Here is a 14422-nt window from a genome sequence, read left to right as displayed (position 1 = left end):
GCCTGCGTAATCTCTGCACTCCCAACTAAACCGGGGGTGGGGAAAATCAGAACTGATGGCTTTACACCTGCCCATTGGGAGAAATAGGAAGCCCAGAACACTTGTTCTTTAGATGTCCCTTTTATGAAGAGGCATGTAGTAAGATCTTGGATCCCCTACTGGTGAGGCTCGCGGACCTCCCGCAAAAGCAAAAATTTGACCTTTTGCTGTTAGGCAAAGATCAGAAGATGACCTGGATGGCCAGATCTGTAGGCGCAGACCATCGCCTAACTCAAAATAGTCCGGCATGAAAAGCCCCAAACACGGCTCCATGGGTGATTCTGAGTCAACTCCCTGGGACAGTTTATTGTTGTACATTGTTGCTAAATTTAGTGTTGTACATTGTTTGAATCGTCTGTTTTAACCATATCTGCACAGCAATTTCTAATGTTGTGAGTGTCCTCTATTTAAGAGGCTTCTACTCTGCAGCCTTGAGATCTGACTGGAGAGCATTCCACAGGGCAGGCGTGACTGCCGAGAAGGCCCTCTGCCTGGTTCCCTGTAATCTCACTTCTTGCAATGAGGTAACAGCCAGAAGGCACTTGGAGCTAAATCTCAGTGTCTGGGCTGAATGATGGAGGTGGAAACACTCCTTCAGGTCTAGTATTAGGAGGGTGAAAAACCATCTATCTATTTGCTTTCATCACACAATGTTTCGTTAACTTCAGATGTTGCAACCTTTTCCTGAGAGGAAATTTACAAGAAAAACAAAATCCTTTGCATGAGTTGCTGAGCTCTTCGTATGGGGCTGCTGCTGGGCTTGCTCTGTCCATCTGCTGCTGCTGTAGCAGCAGCAGAAAAGATAAGTGAGCAGCAGCTGCTGTTAACCAAGGGCTGAGAGGAAGCTTGCGACTACAACTACAACAACAAAGTCTACATGGACCACACCACCAAAACCACTAGCTGGGTCAACCCACGGGATAGGTATGGAAGGATGGGTGGGAGGACAAGAATGAGCAAGTGAGCGAGGTGTCAGAGGTCTCCCTGGCCAGGAGGGGAGCAACTTAGAGGCAAAGTGTGCAGTTTCACATGACTCCATCTTGCTTCTCCTCCATTTATGCTCAGTGCCAGACTTTGGGCTCTCACATTTCAGTGGCGCCCTATGCAACGCTAAAATTTGGCGCCCATTCTATAGCATTGTTGTGAAGCCCCCTGCGGCACAGCACCCATTGTGGATGAACCAGTTGCACTACCCTAAAAACACCTCTGCTTGGTGGCATGCAAAGACGGAGGTGTGTGTGTGGATTTGGGCCAGGGCTGAACTATTTTCAGTACCTGGTCTCCACTCCCAAAGATGCAAAGCTGTAGTAGAGTTTAAAAGGGGTCCCTGAGCACATGCAAAGTGCCTTTCCCTCTGCCCTTAAATAACTAGAGATTTTGCATGCACACAGAAGAGAGCATTAGCCCCTATCCACTGGAGTGTGTGTGTGGGGGGGGTGCTAATACAGATCCTTACCAAGTCCATAAGGGACCCTAGATACACCTCTGGTGTCCAGTTAAGGCTGCAGTCTTATGCACACACTGAGAGCAAGCCTCATTGAATACAGTGGGACTTACTTCTGAACAGCCATGTATAAGATTACACTGTGCCACTGTTGAATCTACTCTTCTCCCAAGAGTACTTACATACAGATTCATCTAGAGCAGGGTGTAGCCAATGTGGTACCTTCCAGATATTGTTGGGACTACAACTCCCAGGATGCCTGTGCTGCTGGGATCTGTAGTCCAACCACTTCAGGAGGGCACCATGCTGGCTGTTCCCCGAGAGGACTAGTGTTGTACCACCTGTAAAAAAAGCTAATCATTTATCAGATAACTGCTCTACAAGAGCTAACTATTGAGAGGCTGCACTCCGCTCCTTAAGGTTGGGTCATCCGTTCTCCCAGAGGCTTCCTGCCAAAGTTCTCCCAAGGTTGATATTGTAGGCATAATCACCCTCAGTGCTTGACAAATTGCCCCACATGCCCACACGATAGAAGAGAGAACACCAGCCAGATCAGTCCCATCCAACATGACCAATGGTCTAGGATCATCATCTGGTTTGAGGCAGCACTCTCCTTCAAAGGGACTTAAAATCCAATACAAATAAGGAAAGGGTATTTAAAACAAAGAGAAAATTCCAAGAATCTCCGCTTGATTATAGAATGTTATCAGTGGTAGATTCAAATAATTTAGAAAATTTCAGATTGATGTCGTGAAATCAGTAAATTACACAGCGATTTAAAGAGCATTAGTTTATTATCTATTCTCCATGTGTTACTTCAGAAACAATTTAATTATATACAAAATTTGGAATGCTGAATAAATGCTGATCAATAAAAACATTACATAGCTGCTAATAAGGGAATAGTTACTTTTTTAAAAAGTAGTACAGCAAATTAATGATAAAGGCTTGATTCTGTGTGTTGCTTATTGCTATGATTGTGTTCATAGGATGTGTTCAATTATATACACATTTTTGAAACTCCAGTCAAAAAAAGTAAAAAATGTATTTACACAATAAATATGTGGGGTTTCCCCCCAGAAATTGTAATTTGAACTGATTCTTTAATGAACTGTCATGAAAAGAATATTGAGTTGACAAATACTTTATTCATTCGATGCCAAAGCAACCAAGTGTGCAGATATATCTTATCTGACAAGATGAGAAACATTAAAAATCCACGGCTTCTGAATAATGATCTTCTGTTTTGAATGAGCTTTCTTCCACAGCTTCATTTCACCATCATCCAACACAAATGGTATAATGCATCCAACATTTCTTTTTTTTTAAAGTATCATCAGTGTTTGATTTCCAATATATTTTTCTAGTTCCTTGCACCAAAAAGTAAAATAAAATAAAAAAACCCAACCCCTAGAAGGCCACAAAGTTTCTTTAAATTCTCTCAACAAACAATTATTCTTTTTGGCAACACTATTGTACAAAGCTATTCAACTAAATTAAATTCTAATAGCATGGTTTACACTGCTTGTTATTTCATACAAAATTGAATTTGAACACTTTATTTTAACCTGATGTTGTCAAAGATAAATGGTGTCCATGATCAATAAAGAATCAGTTCTGATTTGGGACTTTTTGCCCTTACCATGATTATAGTTTATGCCTCAAGTCCTCAGATTAGGACTGATTTGTGGATATTCCCTTTTAAAAGGCTGAGGTTACTAATATAATTAAAAGCAATGAATGTAAATTTTTGAATTCTCAATAAAAAGTAGAGAAATTTAAAAGACACTTTTAGAAGCATGGTAACACTGAAGCCTGCCATTATATAGCTATGTTTCTCATTTTCTTTAAAGATTAACAGCACACAGAAAATAAGTGAACTTTACCAAAATACAGCACATTTTTGCTAATATAAAAATCAATTCCTATGTAAATATTAATGAAAATCAACTAAAATTAATGTACAAAGAGTTGTTAAAGGGTTTCAATTAAAATTATCAAAAACTATACACAGTACAATATGCAGGTGATAACATCTTTGAGTGCAATAGCATTGGAGTCTGTGTATTTAAAAAGTACTGCCTTTATCTGTTAAGTGTACAGGTTCCTTTCTGTTCCAGCACATCTTTCCAAATACTATAGTAGGCTGGTGCTTTTGCTAATTTCGCTTTAAAACTACCAATTTCTACTTATTAAAAACTGCAGTAACTGAATATTGCTCCAATGACAGATTAATAATTCGCCTTTAAAAAAACAGTTATTGGTCTTCTATGGCACTTTTCTCTGGTCCATAATAACCATGTATTACTTATTACCCTATAGGTTAGGCAATCTCATCTCTGTTATATAAAGAAAAAAGAGGAAAATAAACATAATGTTTGCCATAAACAAAATTAAATATGTATAATCCAATATTTTATACAAGTAATAAGGAACAAAGGCAGCCTGTGGTAAATCACTATTACGTTAATATAGTTAGAAACCCTTTAATGACTCTCAAGTGTCTAGTTCACATTTAATGTCACCTGTAGGAACAGCCCTTTGAGAAAGATCATTACAAACTGGTGGGTTGCAAGTCCCCATCCCTTTGCTCTACAACTTCCCAACAGCAATTCTCCCATCACTCTGCAACAGTTTCTCTGGCTTTGGTTACCTAGCTCCAAACATATTGTTTCCTTTTAGTCTAACAAGGCAATTCAAGGCCAAACAAAATCACGGTTTCTTTCCTAACCCTTTCCTGAACCCTTTACTTCTGGGCAGCCCAGTCCCTACAGGCCTCACTGCCACGAACCCCATTAAAAAGAATGAAGCTTTTTTTCTGGCAGAGTAAGTTAGAGGTTTGGAACATGCACACATGTGATAGATATATAGGTGATGAGTTACAGGCAACACAGTTTTTAAAAAAACAAACTGGCCATTTAGTTTTTTCTTTTTCGTTTTTTTAAAAAATCTATAAATAAGTTGAAAATGGAGTATTTAATACAAGGCAGAAGAAAATCACCCTTTTGCACAAAACTGGGGATTTCCGTAACAGACAGGAGTCTCTGGGCACAACTCCACAGCACAGGTGAAAAAAGTTGTGTGATTAAAAACACTCAAAGTTAAATTAAAGAAAACAAATAAGACAGTCAGTTGATGTGATATGAGCCAATCCTGTAGAACTCCCAGAAGTGTATTTATAGTCTCTCTAAAAAAGACTTCACATTTTATTGCATTTTTCTATTGGTAGATATACATTCTCATGCTAACTCGTTTCCCTCTTTCTTTCTTGATTCCATACTTTCACGGCCATTTTACCTGGCCTTTCAAAATTATCCCAGCCAGCCCCACCTTCCATCTACCCATTCATCTGTACAATATGCACATAGCAAAGCCAACATATCAAATCTTATCCACATCTACAGAAGTGGTTTCAACAAAGACATTAAAACCAGGTGAACAAAAAAATAAAGGCAACAAACAGCTACAGGACAGAAAGCCCTGCCATCTGTCCATTGGCTACAATGGAGGCTCCTTGTACACAAAGTTTAGTTATGTGTATGCGTTATCCAAAAATAAACCTACCATCTGTACAAAATACACCACAGGTTTGTTTTTGGAGGAGTGATTTTTGATTGCTACAATGCTTTAAAACTCAACAAGGCTGACTACAATATGCATTTCCAAAACTGTTTTATCTATGCTCTTTACAGTGGTTTCCCCCCTATAACCACAAGATTATTTTATTACTGTACATAATTTTAAAAGTTTTTGTATATAAAAATAATCAAAATATTCAGTTTCCCACAAGTCCTTCAAAGCATCACGTGGACGTTTCTCCTTCCTCCACAGTATTTAAGAAAGTTCTCGAACAATGATGAGTTCCACTGTGTTCTGAAAAGTCTTTAGTAAGGATACCGCTTGTCCATGATCAATATTGATGAAGCTATATCCATTAGCCTGGAAAGAAGATTTAAATCCTGTTAAGTATAGAGGAAAACCTTTTCAATAACAGTTTATTTTATCTGTTTAGCCAACTCTATATTTGCTGGTTGTTTTGAGAATGCGAAGTGACAGCATGCTTCAAAGCAGTTGCAAGAACCAAAGAGAAGGTTAAATTGATAGTGTGGTATGCTGATACTGCCTGGGTTGTCCTGATAGATGGTGTATACCAGGGATGTCCAACAGGTTGATCCCTGCGAGGTTTTGGTAGATCATGGGTTGATCGCTGGCTCCCTTTCCTTAGTGCTGTTGAAACTTACTCCTGCCCCACCCTCCACTATTGTCTGAGCAGTGGAAGGGAAAACAGAGCTTTCTCTCTGTGTCTGTTTTCATTCAAAGCGATATTATTGTGAGTGACTTTTTCCTGTTGGCCCTAGCCTTTAACCCTCTCCCCCAATGTAACCTCCCTCCTAAGAAAGTATTTGCATAAAAATGGGGCTCTTCTCCTCCCTAACTCAATAGCTCAATAACTTTGACCTGAACCCACCCAAAATGGGGATAGATCAGATTTTAATTCTGAAAGTAGATCGCAGTCTCTCGGGAATTGGCCACTCGTGGTGTATACCATGAGAAAGACAGAAGAAATGCAACCCTGATAATTCTCTTGGACCTCTCAGAGGATGTTATTACCCACTGGCCATGTTATCCTGGAGAGGCTCTTTGCACTGGTAGTTTAAGGTATGATGATAAGGTGGTTCCACTCCTACCTGGAGAGCCAATTCTAGAAGGTAGTTCTGGGGAACTACTTCAGGGTTTTATTATGTCCCTTCCTTTCTAAAATGTATATGGAATTGCTATGTAAGATGCCACCAGTATGCTGACAACACCCCTCTCCCCACCCCCTCTCTTTTATTAAATTAAGGTGGAGCAATGAAGGTATGGAAATGGTGCCTATATTCCATAAGGGGCTGGAATAAGGGCCAATAAACTGACACTCAATTCCAATGAAACAGAAGTTCTGTGGTTTATAGACAGTGCTTTTTTCTGGGGGTATGCAGGGGTACGCATGCCCCTAAACATTTTGTGAATCTAAGTTTGGCCTCATCGTGGGGCAGTATTTCAATATGGGTAGAAAAATGAGAGTACCCCTAAACATTTTTTTAAAGAAAAAAAGCACTGCTTATAGGTATTAAACCTGTTCTGGATGGACTTGTCTTCCTCCTAAATTATCAAGTGTGTAGCCTGGACGTAAGTCCTGGATCAAGCTATGTCACTGCAGGCCCAAGTAGCCTCAGTGGTGGTCTCTCATGGACAGAGGTAGCCCGGCCTCTGTTAACCATGCTCTGGTAGCATCTAGAATTGTCTACAATAATTAGATGTTTGTGTAGTTGCTTTCGAAGAATATTCAGAAACTTGAGATCAGAAGTGACGGAGCGGATAAGGGATGGGGAAAAGAGACAATATTTTGAAGGCTGCTATAGTGATCAACATTAATAATTGGTAAATTGCTTTAAGCTACATTACCTGAATAATTTTATCGCCTGGCTGCAACAGTTTAGATGCTGGTCCTTCAGGCTGTACCCTGGTTACAAATATACCCTTCAAGTGAACAGGAAACAAATGTTAAATACATACATGCTGGTTTAGAGGAACACAACCTTCTATATCTGCAGTAGGGATTTTGACTTTTATATTTGAATGACAGATTCTCTGCATCATCCTAGAAGTTGTATCAAAGACTGTGCAAGGCAAAGTCCAAAGTCCCACTGTGCATGTGCACAGTGGTTCAAAATACTGGGCTGGCTTTGTAGTCACTATTTCAAATAATTTTCCCTTGTTTTTGTCTTATCCAATGCTGCACTAGGAATGCAAGATATTTGTTCCATGGGCTAGAAAAACAACAACATAAGTCAGTGCTTTTTTTCTGGGGAAACACAGGGGTACCCCTAAACATTTTTTTAGAAAAAAAGCACTGACATAAGTGAAGTTAGCCACAACAGAACAGCTTTCTATTAAGACCTAATTTGGCTTAGCTGCCTTCAGGTTAGAGGGTTTGCTTTGGAGGAAACGTTCTCCTTGTTTTCTTAGGCTTTCTTCCTATCTTACCAGCAATCAATTGACCCCAGAACCCCACTATTTCTCCATTTGTAAAATGAATTGCATCCAGCAGGGCACTCAGTGATATGAAACTCAGTCATAATCAGAGCAGATCCACTGAAATTGACAGACTTAAGTCAATTGATTTTAATTAGTCTACTCAGAGTATAACTAGTGCTGAATATTACCTGTTTATTTTACCATACGTAAGTATGGTAAATCATACTTTTGAAAGTAAGGTTTTAAAAGAGAAGGCTGGCAAGCCTTTCAATCTCATCACTCAAAAGAATTCTCTGAATAAGGCTTACAGCTAAAACCTCGTGTTGTAGGGAATGTATTACATATTGGCCTATGATATGAAGTTTGGTCTATGATATGAAGTTTGCTTTATTAAATCAGCCAGACTACCACGAAACTAAAATTCATCAACATTATGGTAGTTCTATAATTTCCTCCGACAACAGGAATTGTGTTTTCCGAATACCTACTTTCCTCAAGTTTAACCCTATCTAGCCTCTTTTTCTTAAGTAGTAATTATTACATATTAAGGTAAAGGTAAAGGGACCCCTGACCGTTAGGTCCAGTCGTGGCTGACTCTGGAGTTGCGGCGCTCATCTCACTTTATTGGCTGAGGGAGCCAGCGTACAGCTTCCGGGTCATGATTAAGCGACTTCTGGCGACCAGAGCAGCGCACGGAAACGCCGTTTACCTTCCCGCCGGAGCGCTATCTATTTATCTACTTGCACTCTGACGTGCTTTTGAACTGCTAGGTGGGCAGGAGCAGGGACCGAGCAACGGGAGCTCACCCCGTTACGGGGATTTGAACCGCCAACCTTCTGGTCGGCAAGTCCTAGGCTCTGTGGTTTATTACATATTACATCTTAACAATTCTTTGCACATAGAGCTAAACTCAAAATTGGGCTTATGAGGTCCTTCCAGCTCCACCATCTCTCTCTTCCTATTGTGTTAGATAACTGCACAAGAAAAAGAGTGAAAAATAATGTTTATTAATGCTGGGGTGGGCGAAGTGCATCTATGTGTGTGTACGCACACACAAATGCATCTGTTTACAACTATTTGTTTATTTATGGTTAATATAGTCCATCCTCCTTCCCAAAAGGAAGCATGGGAAGTCTGAAAGAAAAAATACATTAATCATAAAAACCTTTAAAACATCAAAGAGTTCCTCCTCAATAAAGACAGCAACAGTTAAGACCTCCCAAACAATAACCACACCCCAAGAGACTGGATCTATTTAATACTCACGTCATCATCAGGCCTGAAGGGGTTTCCTCTGCCACCGGTTCCTCCTGATATACTAAAGCCAAGCTCTGGATCCTTTTCAATTCTCACTCTTATCTAAGAAAATCAGAAAATTGATTTGTTCTGCATGTTCAGCTTCATGGAAAAACTGCAGCCATTACATAATCCATTTTTTATATCACATAATACTATGCTTTACTTCTATATTTTCAAGTTCACCAATGCTTTAAAATCTTTTGTTGAATTTCTATTAAGTTTTATATTCCTTGTATTTGTTTTGTAAGTTGCACGGGTTACTCAAAGTGAAATACTTACTAAATAAACAAATATTTCTCTAAGCATATTGGGCATATTACTCAAAAAATTATATGGAAGCATGAACAACAGTGGTAATAAGTGGGCTTTTTCAGCACTGGCCCCGATGTGGTGGAATGCTCTGTGACAAGAGACTAGGGTCCTGCGGGACTTGACATTTTTCTGTAGGGCCTGCAAGACAAGAGCTGTTCCGCCTGGCCTTTGGTTTGGACTCGGTCTGACCCTTATGTTTCCCTCCCCTTATGGTCTTGATTTATCAGCTATTTTAAAATGAGGCTGCATTTTAAATTGCATTTTAACCTGTATTTTAAATTGGGTTTCCCCCCCCTCCCCCCCTCTTTTCCCCCTATTATGTTTTTACTGTGTTTTTATGGAGGTTAGCCGCCCTGAGCCTGGCTCTGGCCGGGGTATAAATAAAAATTATTATTAGTATTATTAGTATTAAGGTGACAGGTCACCAGCAAAGGATATTCGCAGGGTCTCAACCAAGTAAATGTTTCCAGTGCTTTCCAACGACAATCTGAGAATTTATTCATTAAGTCGTAACTTTTGCCCTTACCTCTTGCTTTGACATTTCGTGGCTTTGCCTTGATGGACCCTGGGACTGACTATAGGGTGGCTGATGGGCAACTTTAAGCATTAGATAATCAATTAATTGCTCTCTAGAAGGATGTCTTGCCACAGTTGTTTGGGAAGCAGGATGATGGATTTGGCTATAGTTTGCCTGAGGTCTTGGAGGCTGGCACATCTGCCCATTCGTCAAAGGTATCTGGATAAATGAATAATTCTTGAGCAACATTTTACATCCGCAAGAATATGCATATATATTATCTTGATGCTCAGCTGATAATGATTTTGCAACACTTACAAGAGATTTTGTTGTCAAACATGTCTGTTGTATTCTTCTTTTTAAAAAATCTAATAGCATTATACACAAAACAAATGGGAATGAAATGGATTTTTTCCCAACTTTTGTTTAGAACAAACTAGACCACTGGGTAATGGGCTAAACTAATCAATTAGGGAACATATAATTTTTTTGGGTGGAAGTACTCATAGATTTTTGAATTGTTTTTGAAGTTTTAGTATATTGCTTATGGTTCTCAAAGGATGTGGCAGGGGAAGATAGCAAATGTGATGGTAAGATCCAAGGACAATCAAAGAAACATTTCAACATTTCGGTGAACTATAATATAGTATATAAATTTTGGTGTACTATAGTATAGTATAAAAAAATTCTTTTTTATTTGCAGAATATGAATAGACATCTTTTCAAAATCAGAGCAAGAGCATCAAGTGATACTGAGGACAACGTAGTTGTGATCCAGAACTACTGTTTGAACAGAGAGCTGGAGAAGACTCATTTATAATTATATTTTGTGAATGATTCATGTTCTTAAGTTGCTGCACTGTTTTATACTTTCTGGATGTTCCGTGATCATATTAAAAGTAGTTGTGTTCTATGTTATAAATTAAGCATTGCTAGAAGTTGTTTATTTTTGTTTTCAAATGTATTTTTATCAAAAAATTCAGTGTGGCACAAGAAAAAAAATTATTCTGAAAGTGTAGCGCAGAGAAAAAGGTTTGAGAACCACTGGCTTATATGAATGCATGAATAATGCCTTTATTTTCCCACTCTAATTTGTGGCAGTTAAGCTTGGATAACCAAATGGGTGTTGTAGTTGAGCCTTTCATGACACAACAAGGCACTGGAGTTGCAATTCTATACACAGCTATCCAGGAGTAAATCTCACTGAGTCCAATGTGACTTGTTTCTGAGTAGACATGCAAAGAACAGCTGACATTTTCCATGTTATATCCTGTCTTGAGTACACACAATTAGGTAAGTAAATAGTTGCTGATTTTTTTTTCTTCACTATGCATTTCTTGCCCATAACTATGGCCTTGTTCGGCTGCAATTAACAAGGTCTGGACTTGTGAGCTCCCAACTCCCCTGTTCTCCTACAATGCAGCCACAACAGGAGGCTGGAAACCAATAAGACAAGAATGGATCAGCATTTGAATCCCGCTTCAAGCAGGGCAGAAAATGAACTGAGCCTCCAAGGAAGGCGAGCAGCTCACATCTAGTAAAAGGATGGCATTTTCTGCCTCCTTCAAGCAAACGGAAGATGGAAACCCACATGGCCGTGTCCAAGTGCCACCCGAGAAGGGAAGTTTCTGCTTCCATTTTAAGTGAACCACACTTTATTTATTTAATTATTTAAATAAATAATTAAACTGCACTGCAATTTATTTAATTATTTCATAAAATTTATGCACCGCTTTGTTGTAAAAAAAAAAAAAAAAAACCTCAAAGAAGTTTACTCATTATGCTCAAGCCTGGACAAATTGTGGTCTGTCTTAACTATAATTTAGGGAAACATGCCAGCTTCAGTGATTAATTTCCCTAAACCATAGTTAACATTTATAATAGTTCTGCATTTGGACATAATTAATTATTAATTAACTAACTACAAATGAAAGCTTTTGATCTTCTTGTTAACACAACCGGGAGATGGGAGCAACGAATCCATAGTTTGGCATTGTACCTGAACCAGATATGCGTGTCAGAACAATACTTTTATAGATTGTGAATGATCCCTGTAGCTTATTACCTGCACAGGAACTTTCTTCATGTTGTCTGAAGCAACATCTTTGAGGCTAAGTGTGGCAGATGAATAATTCTGCTGTCCAGCAATGAATACATCTTCCTGACATTGCTCTACTGAGGTTGATGTTTGGGGATGCTTTAAATGATAAAAGCATACAAACATTACTGCTATATTGTAAACACATTATACAAGAATTGCCAATTTTGTTCATATGACTGTTAAGCATATTACTTTGGTGCATTCAAGAATTTAATCATATTAATCAGCCTTGAGAGGACCATAAATGTTAACTCCAGCTTTTGAAACAACACTGGAACTTACTCTGAACTGCATAATAAAACTATTCATTAAACAGTTGCTATTTAAGGATTTGCAAACATAACACAAAAGTCTTTTGTTAACTTTGTTCTTCTAGATTTACCCAATGCCCATCCACTTTTTGGAACATGAACCTCACCATTGCCACTTCCTACACCTTGTCTAGCTGAACTATGTTAACAATTTAGTTTGCATGAATTCCTCTAAATATAATTTCTATTGCTTATTTCCCCTCAGGAATTGAAAGGTAGGTTGGACTAGGACAGCCGTTCTCTTTTTATTACAGAAATATGGGGTTCCAAAACAGTTCAGTGGAACTACAGTGAGCTGTGTATCAAACATAGCATCATCATCATCTTTTTATTATTATTAATTAGTATTAATAGAGCACTATCAATGTGCAGAGCTCTTCACAGACTGACCAATAAAAAGATACATTCTTGTTCCAAGGATCTTAAAATGTAAATCAGTGAGAAACAGCAGAAGGAAGAAAGATTAATAACACAAAGGCAACAGGAAAAGAAATATGGTTCTGTTCAGTTACATGCTAAATTACAATAAGGAATGAGGAATCAAGATTTAGCCAAAGGTTACATGGAGGAAGACCCCGGGAGGCAGGTGGGACAGCAAGGAGAAAGTGCAGAGTGATGCATCAGGAAGAATTCAGTTGGCTGAGGATGTTGGAGCTGGAGACAGCATGTACTGCAATATGATAATGAAAAAATAAGGGAAGGGAAGGTCAGGCTAGGCTATGTTGGATACAGGAGCAGACAGGAAGCCAGTACAGGGATCTAAAGAGGGAAATGATATGATATTAAATATGATAAGTGAATTATTTTTGAGTGCCAAGATGTGGCAAACGAAGGCCAGAAAGGAGAAGGCTGCAGTACACAAGGTGAAAGATGGCCTGAGTATGAACTGGAATTTTTGCCAAGAGGCAAACAGGAATGGTCATATTTTTGCAAAGTTATACAATGTGATTTGGAAACAGATTGAATATTGAGAAGAAATAATCAAAGATAATGTTCAGGCCTCATGTCCTATAAACAAAATTGATGATGATGTTGAGTAGAGAATCCAAAGAGACAAAAAGGCTTGTGGAGTTGTGTAAGTTCCTTGGACCTATTAAGTTAACTTTTAATCAAGAAAAACCAAGGGGGCTATAGACAGCTCATACTTAGAAATTGTAATTATATATGTATGTTATATATTACTTAGAAATATATTACTTAGAAATAGTAATTATATATTACAAAATTAAACTTCCCTTATTATCTGTGAGGAGAAGTTGGTGAATCCTTGTGAACCCCAATATAGAATTGTGATTCTGGCTGCTGCCTATATCTTTGTAACACAAATCTGCAGTACTGTTTACATAGTTTCATCAGCGTACAGAGCACTTTTTATAGGGGGCTCTGATTAAATTGCACAAGTTAAAATAAAAGGGAAAACATAACTGGGGAGGTAGTGAATAGAGAAGCTAAAGCATCAGTGTGAGCCAACAGAAATACATTAAAATCACCACTCCAATTTATTTATACTGTATTATCATAGAATTCCACAGGCTGAAAGCAGTAACCATCAGGTTACACTGACACCAGATATGCTTGTAAGATAATAAACAAGCTCAAAACTATTGAATTATCTAAACATCTCAAGGAAGGGAGCTGTTTTTCCATCCTTGAGAAGCAGAATCCCTAAGGTCACCTGCCAATCAAGGGATAAATCTCTTCAGTATCTTTATATGTCTATCAGTTGGCCAATCGAGGGATAAATCTCTTCAGTATCTTTATATGTCTATCAGTTGGCCAATCGAGGGATAAATCTCTTCAGTATCTTTATATGTCTATCAGTTGGCTTGTAGGCAGAACATGCCAAATTATTATTTAAAAAATTAAGTCTCTTTTCAGAACTGCTCTTCTCTGATGCTTTAGCAGAAAGCATTTTTTAAAATTACAAATATTAAAGGAAAATTCTTCAATAATTGCCATTATTGAATCAACATATTACAGTAATGGGTGGAATCAGCCACAGTCTAGAATTACACAATTACAAAAGTGCGGTTTTAATGGCACTATCACATGCCTCTTCCAATTTCTTACTAACAATAGCCTGTTTACGTATGTACTCACACGAACAATGTGAACACCAGAACTTCTTCCGTCTGCAACACTCAAGGCAACATTGCCTTGGCTGCCATGCAGATCCCTAGAGCTGCCATAGTGAAAGCTGCTAACTGGAGCATAATTGGAATTAAAGGACCTAGACAGCATGCTCTGAATAAAGAGGGGACAGATAACAGAGATTAGTGCAGCATGCATAAACCACGGGACACGTTATACACCAAATCAGTATGGACACACATACTGCATAACCATGCAAAAAAGAAATATCATGCGCACAAAGGGTAACA

The 14422-nt window shown here is 38.5% G+C and overlaps 1 protein-coding gene across 3 annotated transcripts in view; it reads right to left on the bottom strand.

The window, feature by feature from the left end:
* Positions 1-2258: 2258 nt before the first annotated feature.
* Positions 2259-14422, bottom strand: part of ERBIN (erbb2 interacting protein) — an 84364-nt gene continuing 72200 nt past the window's right edge. For 2 of the 3 annotated variants that reach the window (XM_053408077.1, XM_053408079.1), the window contains 6 exons: positions 14142-14285; positions 11695-11826; positions 9639-9848; positions 8768-8860; positions 6929-7003; positions 2259-5422 (listed from right to left, as the gene is read on the bottom strand). In XM_053408077.1, the coding sequence (XP_053264052.1) occupies positions 5318-5422; positions 6929-7003; positions 8768-8860; positions 9639-9848; positions 11695-11826; positions 14142-14285 (759 nt within the window). In that variant the 3' untranslated portion in view covers positions 2259-5317. The remainder of the gene's footprint in view (positions 5423-6928; positions 7004-8767; positions 8861-9638; positions 9849-11694; positions 11827-14141; positions 14286-14422) is intronic. The other variant, XM_053408078.1, reaches the window with a different exon arrangement.

Source organism: Podarcis raffonei, chromosome 11 (genome assembly GCF_027172205.1).
Source record: "Podarcis raffonei isolate rPodRaf1 chromosome 11, rPodRaf1.pri, whole genome shotgun sequence".
NCBI lineage: Eukaryota > Metazoa > Chordata > Lepidosauria > Squamata > Lacertidae > Podarcis > Podarcis raffonei.
The sequence above is the reverse complement of the archived record's forward strand: the minus strand, read 5'-3'. Positions and strand labels throughout refer to the sequence as shown.